General features: G+C 37.2%; 1 protein-coding gene across 1 annotated transcript in view; it reads left to right on the top strand.

Annotated features, from left to right (window-relative positions):
- LOC140153351 (polypeptide N-acetylgalactosaminyltransferase 2-like) overlaps positions 1-17,589 on the top strand; it is a 264,123-nt gene that overhangs the window by 43,602 nt on the left and 202,932 nt on the right. Inside the window, exon 2 of the mRNA XM_072176081.1 lies at positions 10,430-10,626. Coding sequence (XP_072032182.1) covers positions 10,430-10,626 — 197 coding nt within the window. The remainder of the gene's footprint in view (positions 1-10,429; positions 10,627-17,589) is intronic.

The raw sequence follows: 17,589 nt of genomic DNA, 5'->3' as shown, positions 1-17,589 counted from the left end.
TCTGGGATGATGGTTTAGATTTGTCACAATATTTCAGTGCAAACACCGCTAGGTCGTGCTCCCCTCTGACCCGCGATGAAGCTTCTCTGTATCCCAGCTTTGGTTTACAAATGCCAGGAGAAACTACATCCAACTGATTTGTGATTTACATGAGATACATGTGTGACGATGCACTCCTGAAAACATACCACTGTGAACAGTTTATGATGTATCACACAAAAATAACTCTACTTTCAGACTTTGTTGAGATGAGATTACAGAATATTTTGCTTGAGTTTGGATCTAGTGAAAGATCATCCATTTACCAGGTGTTGCTTAACTCAATCTAATTCTTTATCAGCGGGATAAAATCTAATTCTTTATCAGAGGGATAAAATAGATGCATGGTTAGTTGAGTGTGTCCTGGTTTAGTAATTATATGTTTGGCTCCTCATCATTATTTGCACCAAATATAGTTGGTAAAGAACTTGAGGTGATTAAATCGGCACAACAGTAGAGTTTGGAGCTCATTAGCGGCGGAGGTTTTCACCTCATTTAGAGTTCGCAGGCAGGCACGTATGGTCTTGATTTGGCTCTGAATGTTTGCAGCTGAAGTGTAATGAGTATTATCAAATATGAATGGCACACTATGAGGTGCATTTCATGGAAAGTACAGAGAAGCATGGTGGAAGCAGTTAAAGGATGTTTAAAGTTGAATGAACCATTGGGATGGTAAGACGGCTGTTTAAGTGAAGCAAAGACACGTTTGGGAACTTCTTCAGTTAACTATGTTAATTTTTCATTTCTTTTTGGCTTATCTCGTTATGTTAAAAGCATGTTTGCCAAGTCTATGATGGCAAACAGTTCCAAGCTGTGGGAACATGTGGCTGTTAGGAAACATATGAACATTTGTTATAGGTTCAATTTTGCATGTTTAAACATAGTTGCCCTGAACGGTTCAAGCATAGTTCACATAGTTCACACGGTGTTCCTGGCACCTAACAGTTACAATGCCAACTTGAAAGGTTTCTGAATTTAACAACCTGAAAGGTCATAAGAAAATTGTTTCTTGTTCTAGAAACTAAAATACTGAAATACATAAAAAATATAAAACAAAATAAATTACCAGTAATGCGGTAGCTTGACTATTAAAAAATTAAAAATGGAATCAATTGAGAAGAGAAGAGAAGGGAAGAGAATGAAAGGGAAGAGAGAAGGGAGAAGGAAAAAGTGAAAAGGGAGGAGAAGGGAGAAGGGAAAATGGAATCCTACAGGGTGTATCAAAATTATTGGTACCCATTAGTATTGATGGTTATTGAAAACCCTGCTACTTCAAAATGCAACACTGAGTCTTCTTGAAATGATCATAGTTAATAGTTTATTAACTGTTTATGACATAAATCAACAAATTATGTGGATCCTATGTTGCATTTTTATGTGGCAGTCATATCCATATCACTGGTAACTGATGGGTACCAATCATTTTGATACAGCCTGTATGTTTCATTGCTTAGTTTTTTTCTGATTGGTTATAAATATTGCACATTTATTCACATGTATGTAAAAATGCCCTTACCTTTTGAAATCTAGTGAGTTTAAAAAAATAAATTTACTGGGTATGGCCCGTGGGTATGGTTTCTACCATTGGTGGGGAATACACCTTCATGGAGTCTGTAGATGCATGTTGTGTAGGTTTGTTGTTAATACAGTTTTTTTAATAGACAAAATTTAAATATACAAATCTTGTGATGTGACCTTTAATTGGCAGCTGCTTCTCTCATAGTGAAATGTGTAAATTAACCAATTGAATTTGAAAATTTGATTAATTGTATACAAATTGCTCGCAAATTGCTTAGGTAATCAATCAGGCAAGCAATGTTTTTAAATAGGGCTGTACAGTCAGCATCTGCTTTATTGATAATTGAATTGTCATTTGTGATGAATTTCTATGTATTCTTTGTTATTGAGGTCAATGAATGGTGAAGTCTTAAATAATTTCTGTTGATTGGCTGATGCTGCAGAAACCACTGGCTTCTAACACCTGGTGTACTCGCACTAGTGATATGAAATGAGTTGTGATGAGCATTAGAGATAATATCATATCATGGCTTGAATCATAAAGTCATGTTCACACAGTAATTACTCCTAGGTATAAACTTCCGCTAACCATGCTAACAGCAAATAACAAATTGCACACATATTTCCCTTTATACTCTGAGATTGTGTGTCCACTACTCCAACCGCTACTCCGACCAACTTACTCAGTAGTCATGCTTCTGGTTGGGAGTACGCAAAGTTGAAATACAGAAAGTAGGCCCGAGGGTTAGTAAGGGCTGCGTAACTTCAAGAGACTGTTTTTTGACAAGCCATACTTAATCCAACCATCGTTAATACAGACACTACTCTAGCATGCTACTCTGACTAAAGCTACTTCAACACTTCAGCCTGTCTTACTTCCGACTGTGTGAACACGACTTGTGAGCATTTTGTGCCCGTCCGTCCATAGTGCCGCTCAGATGTGATAATAATGTAGGTTAGTTCAATCTAAGATTGTCTAGAATACTTGATCCAATTTCATATTCCATTATAAGCATTAGTTGTGAAATAGATTGATTTGATCACCTTAAAGTTAGGGTGGCACTGCTTTAGCCAGCGCTTTTCACAGCTTATATATAATCGGATGACAATTTCATGTTGCATCGGGCTTCACAAGGTGAGCAAGAGGCTAGCTATGACGTGGTACTGATTATAAGTAATAGCTGTAAAATAAATTGATTTTTATCAGCTTCAATTTAGGGTGACTCTTTACCCGGGGGGAGGGGATCTTACCCGGGGGGTGGGGATGGGGATGGCAGATTTAGGATGCATTTTCAGGCTGTGTTTGGTATAGATTTGGAGATTTAGGTTGCAAAATTTTAGAACACTGGTTTAAAGATGGGGTATTTTTTTCAAAATTTTCTCCCAAAATGCGGAAAATTGTCAAATGTTGGTGTTTTAGGACGATTTGCTTAAAAATTGAGTAAAGTAGTATATTTTTTAGTCTTTTGTAGACCAATGTTGTTTGAATTGTTTCCCAGCCGCACAACCCTATACCATTGTACACCCTGATGTGGCAGTGACGTACAGTGAAATACTCACTGATTTCACTGCCACATCAGGGTGAAAAATGGTATACCCAATCCAAAATCAAGACCCACTCATATGGGCCATATTTGGTGAACAAATACTTTTTCCGAAGCAAAACCAAGACTGGAACAGTCAAACATATGCCCCTTTCCTTACTGCTATTTTATATTTTGTCCCAGTTTATGTGGTGGTATAAGATTCTCAGAATTAGGTTGGGTCAGATAAACAGAAGCTTTAATATAAATGTTGGAAGATATCTGATCGGGTTGGTGTACATAGGGTCGCTATCTATGTGGAGATTAAGTGAAGAAATAGCCCTTGGTATTATGCAGTTAGGGAATGTATTAGATATCTGGTGATGAGATATTACCCTATTTTCCAGGAGCAGGCAGGGGCAAGTCTTAAAATGAGTTCACATGACGCTGTAGGCTTATATCTATATAAATGATGATATATTTGGATGAGAAAATTGAGCAAGATAAGTATTTAAAGTTCTCTGTTGATGTGAGGCTGAACACATTTAAATAACCATTGACGTGTTTCCTCATACTGTTGTAAAAAGTGGTAATTTTTGCACATTTAATCTCAATATGCCAATTTAGAACCACTTCACGTGTTTTTAAATCCGCAATTTTTTAGTTTTCGTACAGAGGCCTATGCACAAAAGAACATGTTTTTATTTTCACGTTAGCGGTGTGGAGTGTGAAAATGTTCTGCTAAAAGACCCATTTTTAGGTCGTCCAAAAGAAAAGACCGTGTGGTATCACAAGTTGCGATTCTCTGTGTGTCAGTGTGCCCATGTGTCAGTCAAAGTTAAAGTAAAACAAAACAAAATCGGCTGACCGATCCTATTCTAAATTTACATTTTATATTTTTTGCCTAAATAAATAATGTGTAAAAATTATTTTAAACCACAGGCTTCAATCAGTATGCAACTGTTTTAAACAGTGAATAAAAGAAACCACAGAACTGTTCAGAACCAGAGTTCAGAACCATTCAGAAGTCATTGCAATCATTATGTCCGTCATGGACCCATTTTATACAGACATATAACAGATTGCCAGGTTCTTCGGATCATTGCAAGTTAGATGATGATGTTAATGCTATGCATGCTAGCCCTGGGATGCTAGCCATAGCATTCAACATAAAAGTCCCAAGTTTTGAGATCTTTTCTCAAAATATCAAAAGCTATCTTAAGAACCACTGAACCAGTACTAGGCTTGTTTGTACTCATATTAATCAATTTTACATGCTGATTCCAAATATGGTCATGAAAATTTACAATTCTGAAATTTTTTAATTGAAAAATATAAATGTGAAACTTGTCGTCTGCAGTCGACACCCACATGGAGAAAGTTATAAATAAAATCAGCTTATATCATACACAATAAATGAACTTGTTACCTTTTCAACTTCTATAGTGTGCATGTGAAATGATATTATTAAACTTTTATGGGATAAATATAGTATTGGTAATCGTTGGCAAGGAGTCAGTCAGGTAGACATGCTTGGTAACGGATAAACAATTTAGTCAAGGTGCTTCTGATATGAAGTGATATTATTCAAAGTTGAATTTATTGCTATGTATGAATCAGATAAAATTTAATCTTCATATGTATGCTTTGAACCAAAACACTACCTGGATCAGAATTATACCAAAAGTCATAATTCAATTTGACTTCCTTCCGAGAGAAAAAGTTTGAAGGAAAGCATGCGGCAATGGAAATTACACATGTTTCAAATGGTGATTTCGGTCACGATTTCCCATTTTAAAATAATAATTGGATCATTTGTGGCTCAGTGATGATGTAATTGTCGCACTCAATTCCTGGTTAGTCTTATGACCCACCTCCTGGTTTGGGCCTGCAACTGTTTTTGGGGTAGCGACCCCATGGTTGTGAACTCTTTATGTGTTCAACAAGCTGTACACATGATAAGAACTGATGCCAAGATTTAGAACCTGTGTCTTGGGCTTATACAGGACAATGCGGAAATGTTACGTCAATTGAATACTTGTAAGTGAAACTTGAAATGTCAAATGACAGAGCCATGTGGAGATGTGTCATTAAGGTAAATTAATAGTGTGTTGATAATGAAATATAAGACATCTGATTTCTAGTCCGACTGACAGTGAGCCAGTTTAAAGGGACTTTCACATTTTTGTGATCTCTGTGGACCAGCACTTTTTACACACATGTTTTTTTCTTCATTTTTTCATGTTGGTTAATGTTTTCCATTACAGTAAGTTCCCCCTTCAATGAATAAGGCCATGGATAATAAATTGGAGCTTAGACCCGCTGACCCAAAATTAGCTATTCCACTTGATTTCCATACACCCCCATGAAAGACATCTAGCCGTAATCTCCCACACAGGGAGTGTGAATTTCAGAAGGGATTTATACCTGAATGGGTGACTCCATTTAAATGGTTTACCCTGTTAGTGTGGGAGATTAAGGTCATGTTTTCCACAGGGGGTGTATGACTATGGATTTCAACTGGAATAGCCTAATATTTTGAGGCTTTTCAGAGAAAAAAATAAGAAGTCAGTAGATACAGATTCTAAATATATTCCACATGCATATAAAACTGCAATTTCTCAGTAAAATAGACCTCTGCATCAATCGTATATTGACTGCTGGTCATGGCCATTTTCCTGGAAGTAACTTTGAGCATTCAAGTACATGAACGTGATTTGGCACTGATTTCGTCAATAGATGGTTCAATAACAGTGTCCCAGACAGCGATGGACGGCAAAATAAAATAAAACATAGTCACAACTGGCCCACTGTACTTTTGGAGTGACAGGGAAGCCGAAGCAAGCAATTAATTTTTCACAGCCTATTAAGCTTGACACAACTTTCATGTTGAAAACACAAAAACTTAGAACTGCAATTTTAATTCACTGGCTTAACCCTAACCCCCTAAGGGCTTTTCGGCGACGGGAAGGGAAAGAAGGAAAGAATAAAGAGAGAAAAGAAGGAAAGAAGTTGTTTGCTCTGGCTGGGATTCGAACCCGAGACCCCTCGCATGCCAAGCACTCGGTCGGCGACACTTTGCCACGGGTCTTGGGCTTCGCTGGCCAGCTTAAACGCGTGCCTATATATCACTTAGGGCGATTGCGTCATCACACCACATGGGATGCATGCACGAACAGCACATATATCAAGTAGTATTTTGTAGTATTCAGGCGGGTTAGGGTTAAGGAAGCCTATACTGAGTTTCGATAGTGGTAACCTAACCCTAACCCCTAAGGGCTTTTCGGCTGACGGGAAGGGAAAGAAGGAAAGAATAAAGAGAGAAAAGAAGGAAAGAAGTTGTTTGCTCTGGCTGGGATTCGAACCCGAGACCCTCGCATGCCAAGCACTCGGTCGGCGACACTTTGCCACGGGTCTTGGGCCGCTGGCCAGCGAAACCGTGCCTATATATCACTTAGGGCGATTGCGTCATCACACCACGTGGGATGCATGCACGAACAGCGCATATATCAAGTAGTATTTTGTAGTATTCAGGCGGGTTAGGGTTAATAAAAAGACGTCCCTTTAATGTTTTAAACCATACAGAGCATTGACACTAAGCTAGACTTTGAAAACAAGACCATTGTGTAATTGTCTGTGCTACCTGTAATGTAAAATAGGAAATTACTAATTGCCTTCATTTGCTATCTGTTGATCTTTGAACTCAATTTCTCACCGAAGCCGAAATTCTTGTCTAATTTCAAAATTTCACAAAGTTTTGTTGTAATTTATAAATGAAGTCAATTAATTTCTAATGGGGAAATTGCTAATTGACTTCATTTTAATGCTATCAGTTGAACATGTAATTTTCATGATCAAGTTTTTCACTGTAAAATAATTTGAAACATTATAGGCTCTTCTTATTTTCAAATTTAACATCAAATTTTAGTAGTTTTTTGTCTGCAGGCCTTTAGGCTATAGTCAAGATATATTTTTGTGTATTTTTTTATATATAAAAATGAATGTGGCTTGAAAATATTTAGTGTCACAGTTGTCATGAACATTACAACTCACATATGACGTGGAGTTATGAAGTGAGTCATTGAGAAATATAAAGGCTATCACATTGATACTGTTATTTAAAAAGTGGAAACTTTGTGCAATTAATTTTTTGCGCCATGCTAATTTTGAATTGTTTCCCTTCTTTTTAAATTTGCGATTCTAAATTTGCTTTATACATTGACCTGTACACTAAAGGAATATATTTGTGTGTTATTATTTTTTCGGTATCATGTGAAATACGAAAAAGTGCGAAAATAAATGTAGTGCAAAAATTTCCACTTTTATGGTATATTTTGTTATGAGTGACCTCTTTTGACTGGGAAATATGGCACATGTGACATGTATTATAAATAGATGTCTTTTGCACTTCCAGGTCTATATTAACAGTAACATGGTATCATTTTAATATGATATTTAAGAAATGTTGAAATTGTAGCTGCATGAAGGCTATGAATGATACTAGTAGGCATGTCCACTAAAAATTGAAGTACTTTTAAATTGATTCAGACCTAACTTATTGGCTGGGAATTGATGAAAGAAACATTTTGGCGTTTAAATAATCTTAATCGGACGTTTCATTCCAGAGATATGGCCTTTCGAAAGTGTCACGGTTTTATATAGGGCTGCTAGAACATTTTAAAAGTTAAAGTCCAAAAAGGAATACTAACAGAAAGTACAACTTTAAGGTACTTTTTCTTAATGTATTTATTAACTAGCTTATCTGGAACATTATATTTGCTTATAACAACATGAAAATAAGATCATCCTGAAAATTTAATCAATTTTGTTGACATACAACAAAAAATATAAGACCTCAAAACCCATGGTTTGTTTGGTGAAACCTCAAGCATGATCATAGATGGCCGCCATGGAAAATATCTCCATAGAGGAGATGAACAATAAGTGCATTATTTCAAATGAAAAGCGGTAGTCTTAAACATTGTTCAATCTTTTAAGGTCAGCACATTTTATCTTCAAAAATTATTATATTTCATCATGGCATAAGTTTGGTAACATTAATCACTACCAATTTTGAGAAATTTGCTCCAACTCAAAGGTTATCTTTACTACATTGAGCAATACACTGTGTGTGCATGGAAGCCATGATGGATAGCATATGCCCAGCATATGAAATGGACATGGTAGTGAGAAGTGCACGGGAAGTGCATGATTTGAGATGGGCATGTAGGCTTAAACATTCTTAAATTTCTTAACATCCTACACATTTTGTCTTCAAAAATAGTTAAATTTTATGAGTATGTAAGTTTGCTTGTCTGATTCTCTCCAAATTCGGAGATAATTGCGTTTGAACACCTGATGCACGGAATGGTGTCACTTCAACCTGTTGTAGTTCTCATCTCATTAAATTTTTCACTAAAAAAGTTGATCTCTTCATGAAGGAAGGTCCTCTCTATTTACTGACCAAACAGGAAAAAGTTTGGTTAATGTTTTCTGGTGGAATCAGGAATTTCTTGAAACACCCTGATATAGGCCTACATTTGGATCAAAACAAGTATGTACGCCATTTAACAGGCCTGGGATTTCTTGTATCGATCAGTTTCTCCATAGACAATACGTGTGTGAGTGCACGCACACAGTAAATGAAAAATCGTTCTAGTGTAAACTGTATTGACAGTGGGCATCCCTAATACTAGATTGTGTTGAAAATGAGCCGCCTTGAAATTCCCATGGAAACAAAACTTAAAGTTTGGGGAAGCTGATCATCACGATCATGTCTGTGATGGTTTATTTTGTAGCATGGGGTTTGGGCTTCTTACCTGCAAGCAGTGTTTACTCTCTCTGGAATTTGGGTGCGCCAAATGAAGCATTTTCCCCCAAAATTGGCCCAATTTTGGCTCAGTAATTCCTCAAATTGACTAATTGTAATACAGCATTGCAAATTTGTGTGCGCCAAATATAATTTTCACTGGGCCAAAATTGCGCCATACAGCCTCTGAGTAAACACTGCCTGCAAGCTGCAAAAATTGTATTTTTTTGTTTTATGGGGAAGGGGGCTGAAACAACAATAACAAAGCAAATAAACTAAAACAGAAGCATACCTCTGCTGGAAATGTTTAAATTTCACAGCAAGTTCAACTGCAAGAGTATATAAGCCTAGTTGGTAGACAAATTGAAAGTTGATTTCCCAAATGAGCTTTTCTGACTTGAGCTGATCAGATCATCATACATGGAATGATACCTGTTTTTCAATTATAACGTAAGAAAGTTGTTGCTTCAGTGAGAAATATATATGAATATGATGAGCAACTAGAATTGAATTCATCCAGGCAAATACAAGAATGAGTGACCTGATCTAGAGGGAAGTTGCTGCATTGGTAAGAAACACTGCATCATGGAGTAATGACCTTTAGTCAGTTCTAGACCAAATTTACCAATTTTGTTTTTTGTCAAGGCTAACCTAGGCATTAACAGCAGACTAAAGTCCGATTCAGACTCCATATCATAGCCCGATGCGATTATTTCAAAACTGAAATCTGAGCCAGGTTTTTTGAGCTCGGTGGTGAAAATTCTCATCGCACGGTGTAAATTTTGTCAGCGATGAGAGTTAAAATTTGAGTCTTCGCATCGCGATGCACTACCGCGCGTGTGATTGGATGCTGGACAATCTGGGTTGGCAGAATGACCATAAAAGGAGATGCAGACCCCCACATGCTTTTAAAACATTGCAGCATCGCATGATGAAATAAAAATGTACAGTCTAATTTCATCGCGCGATGCTGCAATATTTTAAAAGCATTGCAGCATCGCATTGCTCTGCGATGTGGAGTCTGAATCGGACTTTACACTGAGAGGCTGGCACCAAGATAGTTATTAACCATGTTTACCTCCTGCTTGAAACTCTGGAAATCTTGGTTTGTAGCTACAGGTGTTGATAGGGGGAAATTTCAAATTCCTGTAGAGTATGGGAGAAATGATCCTTTGTGAGACACCAAGTTGGGCCTTGGAATTCTGTTCAATACGCACCAATATGGTAGTCTGCTTCAAGAATTGCCTGATATTCATAAGCTCATCATTCAATTGTAACTAATAACTTTAAAACTATGTTTACCTCTTGCTTGAAACTCTGCAAATCTTAGTTTGAAGCTACAGGTGCTGATAGGGGGAAATTTCAAATTCCTGCAGAGTATGGGAGAAATGATCCTCTGTGAGACACCAAATTGGGCCTTGGAATTCTGTTCAATACACACCAATATGGTAGTCTGCTTCAAGAATTGCCTGATATTCACAAGCTCATCATTCAATTGTAACTAATATCGAATGTCTTTTCTTCATTTCTTTTCTTCCAGCTTGATGACAAACCAAAATCAAACCAAAAAGCCCTCCAGTCAGTGGATAAAACCTGGCAGAACTTTGACAGTAAAACATATATTGATAAGACCATGGTGAAACCTGGTGGAGATGCCTATTCAAGGAACAAATTTAACCAAGTAGAGAGTGACAAACTCAAAGTGGACAGGGATGTTCCTGACACAAGGCATTCATCGTAAGTTGAAAATATACATGTAATTGTATCACCTTGCCTTTACGAGGGGGTATCCAAAAGTTTTTGAAATCACCCAGAAGTGAAAGAGCTATATCGATGAAATTTTGTCAGTGTAATCACTGGTCGTTATGTACATTATGTCCAAAAATGGTCTCATAAGTATGATTACTTTCTTTACAGGTGGTGCTAGATGGGCAGTAGGCGCATAACCTTTTCATGATAAGATCCTCCACTTTCTTGAGTTTCTTTCTTCACTGTGGCCGCATCATCCATAAGTGATGGACGTCCACTTCTTGGTTCATCTGTGAGGAACATGTGGCCAGTTTGGAAATTCCTTTTTCAAAAAGCAACAGTGCAATATGATGGGCAATCATCACCGTAGATAGCTTTCATTTCATCATAGATTTTCTGAGCATTGTAGGCCTAACCCTTCAAATGCAGGAACTTAATCACGCTGTGTGCCTCAATTTTCACCATCATGCAGGTTATGCGCCTACTGCCCATCTCGCGCCACATGTAAAGAAAGTAAACATACTTATGAGACCATTTTTGGACCATAATGTACATCAGGACCAGTAATTATACTGACAAAATTTCATCGATATAGCCCTTCACTTCTGGGTGATGTCAAAAACTTTTGGATACCCCCTCGTACATTACACTTTACATAGTTTGTTATGGTAAATCAGCCAGTTTGGTTTTACATTGCTGGGCCCCTTGTTGTATTTGTGTTACAGCAACGACATGGAGATTTCAGTGCAGAACAAGTTACTACTTTATGCTGACGACAGTGTTATCATTGCATATGACAAAGACCCCAAGGCTGTTGCTGATATGCTTGGCTCTGATCTTAAATCATGCAATCAGTGGTTAGTCGATAATAAACTGTCTCTTCATGTTGGCAAGACAGAATGTATACTCTTTGGCACCAAAGCTAAGTTAAAGAAAGTTCCTGACTTCTGTGTTGCCTATGATGATCATGTTATCAAATCTCAGGAGAGTATCAAGTATCTTGGTGTTTCAATAAACAATACACTGTCTGGTGAAAGCATGGTTAACTCTGTCATCAAAAGGCTTCGGTCGCCTTAAGTTCCTCTACCGGCATTCTCACATTCTCAATCAAACTTTGCGTAAAAATCTTAGTTCTGCATTGATTCAGTGCCACATGGATTACTGTTGCACATCTTGGTATAGTGGCCTCACTCAGAACCACAAAAATAAACTGCAAATTACTCAAAATAAGGTTGCTCGTTACATCTTGAAACTTTCTCCCAGAGATCACATTGGGCAACATGAGCTAAACCTTGTGAATCTCTTGAAAATTTGTGACAGAGTTAAACAGCTAAGGCTTAACCATGTCTTTAACATCTACCATTGTCATGGTGCACTTTATCTTAATCAGAATTTCACTAGAACATCAAGTGCTCACTCTTATGGAACCAGATCAAGTGAATCCAATTTCATTGTTCCTAGGGTAAAAGGTATCGCCTCAAACACATTCTACTACAAAGCCATTTTGGACTGGAATGATCTCCCATCAAACATCAAGGGATTGCCTACCAAGTCTGCATTTAAACAAAGTGTCAAACAACATCTAGCCAGCAACTCTCTCAGTCAAGAGATGTCTGATTTCACTGTGTAGGCATTTTTTTTGGTTTCCCAGTTGTTCTCTCATCTTTTCTTGGGACCCCATCGGAAATAAGCTTGCCTTTTCTGCGGGCTTAATGGGTTATCCCGGCTTGTCATTTTTTTTTTTTTGTCCGTGTGCCTTGTTCCTAAATGGCTTTGTGGCTGATTAATTTAAGCTTTAAATAATTTGTCACATTGATGTACTTTGTAATGATTTTTCTGTCTCTATAATTTGTTTTTGTATTCTAATGATATTGCCTAATAAAAAACAAACAAACAAACAAACATTCAGTGGTAAACAGTGTAGCACCAGATTTGATCAGCAAGAACCAAAATCAAAAGATAATTAGCATCTTTAAGGTTGAGCATCGAGCATGACAAAGGTTTCCGCATACATCACTTTGTGTGCATTTTCAGCACAACACATTGTTGTTGTTTTTCAAATGGGGTTACGGAATGGTTGACACTATTTGAAATCTACACCTGTGTAGGAGATTCCATAGGGCGTGTATGTATTTCATCTGTATAGCCCAATCTACCAAAAGCGTTGACAACGTAAAAGAAAGCAGCAAGTTTAAAAAGCCCCACCTCGGCTCACTTTTTGAAACTTGGTCCCATTTGTAAAAGATACTGATTTAAACTTTGTCATAATTATCAACTTAAAACATTTCCAGAAGTGTTATGAATCTTTAATGTGCCGATGCGATATATTACTTAAAAGTTGTTAGCATTCTGGAATGATCAGAAAGGTTATTATGTTGTTCTTGGCCAATATCCTATGTTTTATTTTATAATAATTATTAAGTTCATGATCAATGATTGAATTAAACGAATAACAAGTAGGCATGTTAATGGCAATGATGCTAAAAACACTGATTTGCTGTTGATATTCAAAATGGGACCAAGTTTCAAAAAGTGAGCCGAGGTGGGGGCTTTTTAAACTTGCTGCTTTTACGTTGTCAACGCTTTTTTGGTAGATTTCTTTCTTTTATGAATGAAGCCGAGTAGCTCCAAGCTTGAAAAGTCATCCGTTACTGAAGTACTCCATAAGACGAATAAAGCGAAAAATAGAAGTTTGAATAATATTATCCTTGATTTATAACAATAAAAAATACGAGTATATGTAGCTATACCTATAACTAAAATGTACGTGGTTCTTTGTAGCACTGGGGCAATCTAGTTGGATATCCAAATTTCGCCGTTTGTGGTTCTTTGTAGCCCTGCAGGCAATCTAGTTGGATATCTCTATTGAGCGGCGGTTGTTGGCGGTCTTTCGCGGTTCGTGGTATTCCTTTATTCTTCAAGCCCTGTCCTCTTTAGGGCGCTAATTTATTGTTTAAGCTTGTTGGATATCCATATTTCGCGGTGTGTGGTTCTTTGTAGCCCTGCGGGGCAATATAGTTGGATATCTCTATTGAGGTGGTTGTTGGAGGTCTTTCGCGGTTCGTGGTTATAATTTTCCTTATCCTTCAAGCCTTGCCCTCTATCGAGGGCTAATTTATAGTTAAAACTTGTTGGACATCCATATTTCGGTGTGTGGTTCTTTATATTTGGGCAATCTAGTTGGATATTTCTATTGAGCGGCAGTTGTTGGCAGTTTTTCGCGGTTTGTGGTTTTAATTTGTAAGATATCCATATTTCAAGATTTGTGGTTCCTGAGTCCTGCGGGGCAATCTAGCTAGATATCCAAATTTCGCGGTTTGTGGTTCTTTGTAGCCCTGCGGGGCAATCTAGTTGGATATCCCTATTGAGCGGCGGTTGTCGGTGGTCTTTTGAGATTTAATTTACCCTTTAATTTCGGGCCGCCCCTCCTCTACATCCCGAGGATGCTTTTCAATAATTTAAATTATACGGTGTCAACAATTACTATTACTTGGTATGATAACTTATCTTACCATGTTGACTTATATTGTTTGTTAAGGCAACTTTCGCGGTTCGTGGTTATAATTTCCCTAATCCTTCAAGCTTTGCCCTCTATCGAGGGCTAATTTATAGTTAAAACTTGTTGGACATCCATATTTCGCAGTTGATGGTTCTTTTTAGCCCTGCGGGGCAATCTAGTTGGATATCCAAATTGCGCGGTTTGTGGTTCTTTGTAGCCCTGCGGGGCAATATAGTTGAATATTTCTATTAAGCGGCAGTTGTTGGCGGTTTTTCGCGGTTTGTGGTTTTAATTTGCAGGATATCCATATTTCAAGATTTGTGGTTCCTGAGTCCTGCGGGGCAATCTAGCTGGATATCCAAATTTCGCGGTTTGTGATTCTTTGTAGCCCTGCGGGGCAATCTAGTTGGATATCCCTATTGAGCGGCGGTTATCGGCGGTCTTTTTTCCCTTTTAATTTCGGGCCGCCCCCTCCTCTACATCCCGAGGATGCTTTTCAATAATTTAAATTATACGGTGTCAAAAATTACTATTCCTTGGTATGATCATTTATCTTACCATGTTGACTTATATTGTTTGTTAAGTCAACTGGACGTGGCAAAATATCCTGCTATGTAGACATTAATTTGTTGCTAAATTGACTTGGCATAATAATTTATTTCGCGAAGACGACATCCATTTTTGGTATGTCGACTTAGCATGATAATTTATCTTGCCATGTTGACTTGTTTGTTCATTTGTCTTGGCTAGATATTTTATATCGTCATGTTGACATAATGCTGATAATAAGTCGACATGGCAAGATAATTATCTTGTCAAGTTGTGTCACATAGACGCTTCCGTACTATATATGCTTGATAAATGTTATTTGGATTTTTTTTTCCTGCTGGCCTTCCATACTAGCGGAACAATTTTCCACACCTACAGAGTGTTTGTAATCAACCTACCGGGACGGTATGACAATTGTCATGTTCTACGATAGCTGAAGATGACAGAGAGTCAGGTCTCTTATTCGATTCAACAACCATTCATACATATCACAATCATCATTGTCCTATTATCATGCGAATTTGCCTGTGGTAGGACAAAATATATTTAAATGAGAATAACAATGAGTAACGTCTTATTGCATACCCTATAATACCTGATCTGGTTTCTTTTGTTATTCAGATTTCTTTTGATCCTTGATGGTGTTGTATCACATTATGCTGTGTTTTTAAATAGGCCCTTAACACAATAAACAATTTCCATGAGAATCAAACAACTTGCTTTAATAAAAAAAATAATATCACAATAGCACTGGATGTGGACCTCTGCTGTAAATTACTCTGTCGAAATACAGCATTTATTATATAAATGGATGCGTCGTCCGATAAGAACAAAAGAATTGTGAAAAACTTGATTTTTTGGCGAATGGGGCTCAGAATTTGTATGTAGGGTATCCAGGAAACTGCTAGGGTATATTTGGAAGTGAATCTGAAAAAGTAGTGTGAAGGTGATAACCAGGTAGACCTGTAGCAGTGTCTAAAAATTCTGGATCAGTATGATTTGCAACTTATTTTCTCTATGAAATACCGCGTGAAATGGAAGCAAAAATATTTGTTTATTACGAACAATGATTGACTGTAGGATTGGTGGCCCTTTTGGAATTAATGAGTTGTCACGATATTACACCTGGGACTGTAAATAACATTTAGCATGGTTTTAGATACATTTTGTACCCAGCGAAAAATAACATCGAACAATAGAAGTCAAGTGTTTTAATGTTACGTGTAAATATAGTCTCGCGGGAGCATCTGTTATTAGTCTTCTTTATCAGTCTTTTTTTTTTAAAACTTGCTGGTCACGGCTACCGCGTGACTCTAATGTGGGGGGCAAGATTCAAATCTACCAGTTATTTTGTAGAGGATCTATAATAAAGTTTGCTATTGTTATTCAAGGCAATTCACCCATTGCATGGTTCTGCCAATGTGCGAGGAGAGCCTCGATCTGGCAGCATACATGAATGGGAATTGAACCAGTCATTTAACATTGTGTCAAGTCACATCATTCTTCCTATAATTGCTATTGTCAGTTTGAGGTGCTCCTTGCATATGGCGGAACCGTTCAATGGGCATATAGCATGCAAGCGACTAGCATAATAGTGTCATGTGTATCTGTATTAAATATACGCAAAACACATAAAATAAGTAGAATGGAGTTATCTGATCATAGTTTCTGCAAAAGGATGGACAAATTATCATCACAGATAGGAAAGATTTGATTGGTTTTAGCATATACCAGTCAATTCAGTGGTGCAGCCAGGTTTTTTGAGCTTAATGTTTTGACCATTATTACATAAATACATGACACTCTACAGGAGTGAGCCTTGTATACTCATGAAGTAATGACATATTGAAATCTGTAGCTTAGTGCAAATTACTTTTTAAATCAACCAAACAAAGTTTGTATTGCTGTGAACCACTGGTCAAGTGGCGCAAGTTTTGTTTAAACACATCACTTTGCCGAAGGTCACCAGCAATGCAGCAGCGCATCAGCAGCAGCAGCACATTTGCAGCAACAGCAGTAGCAGGGGAATAACAAAAACATCATCAATATAAACTACAGACAAATTAACAGCAACAGCATCAGCAGCAATCGCAACAGGTACAGAACAAACTAACAGCAACAGCATCAGCAGCAACGCAACAGGTACAGAAGTTGCTCACTGTTGGCCAATCAGCCAAGGGTCATGGTTTGATATATTCATCCCACGCAAACTGTTATAAAAATTGTATTTTAGCGACAAATCCCATCAACTTTTGCCAACTGAGAGGGTGTAATGCTGTTGCCAACTATTGATCAGCCAATCAGCAGCAAGTTGCATTAGTTATTGTGTGATGTATGCTTGAAGTAAGTGTAGCTGGGAAAAAAAGCCTTTATAATTTTCCCCTTAACTCCGTCTGCATATATATAAAAGACAAACTTGTTTCTGACTGATTAAGACTTAAGGTAAATCTCTGCTTTTTGTTTAATAGAAATCATTTGATTCATCTCCAAAATGTCAAATTTCTGGATCAAGGTAAATCTTTACATTTAAAAAAAAAATCAGACTGAAGTAATTATCTGTTAAATTGTTCTAGATTTTGAGGCATAAAATCCCAACAGAGGTTTTGGTCCAATTATTTTCCCAAATTAGATTTCTTTATGGTTATATCACTTCACACCTCCACAAGCAAAATATTATTCTTGAATTTAATGTATGTCAAAAGCTTAATACAACTTTACTCCAGAGGCAAATGAAATGCAAGATATAATAGCTTACAAATCCTTGTAATCATGGTTTGATTAGTTGAAAATATTGCTCCAATTCTATTCTACACTTCTATAATCCTCATTAGGAAAAAGCATGAATGTTTCATTTGCCAGACTTGTTGATGCAAAGAATCATCAATAATGAAGATTTTTTGTTG

This window comes from Amphiura filiformis, chromosome 5 (genome assembly GCF_039555335.1).
Source record: "Amphiura filiformis chromosome 5, Afil_fr2py, whole genome shotgun sequence".
In the NCBI taxonomy this organism is placed as follows: Eukaryota; Metazoa; Echinodermata; class Ophiuroidea; order Amphilepidida; family Amphiuridae; genus Amphiura; species Amphiura filiformis.
The sequence above is the reverse complement of the archived record's forward strand: the minus strand, read 5'-3'. Positions and strand labels throughout refer to the sequence as shown.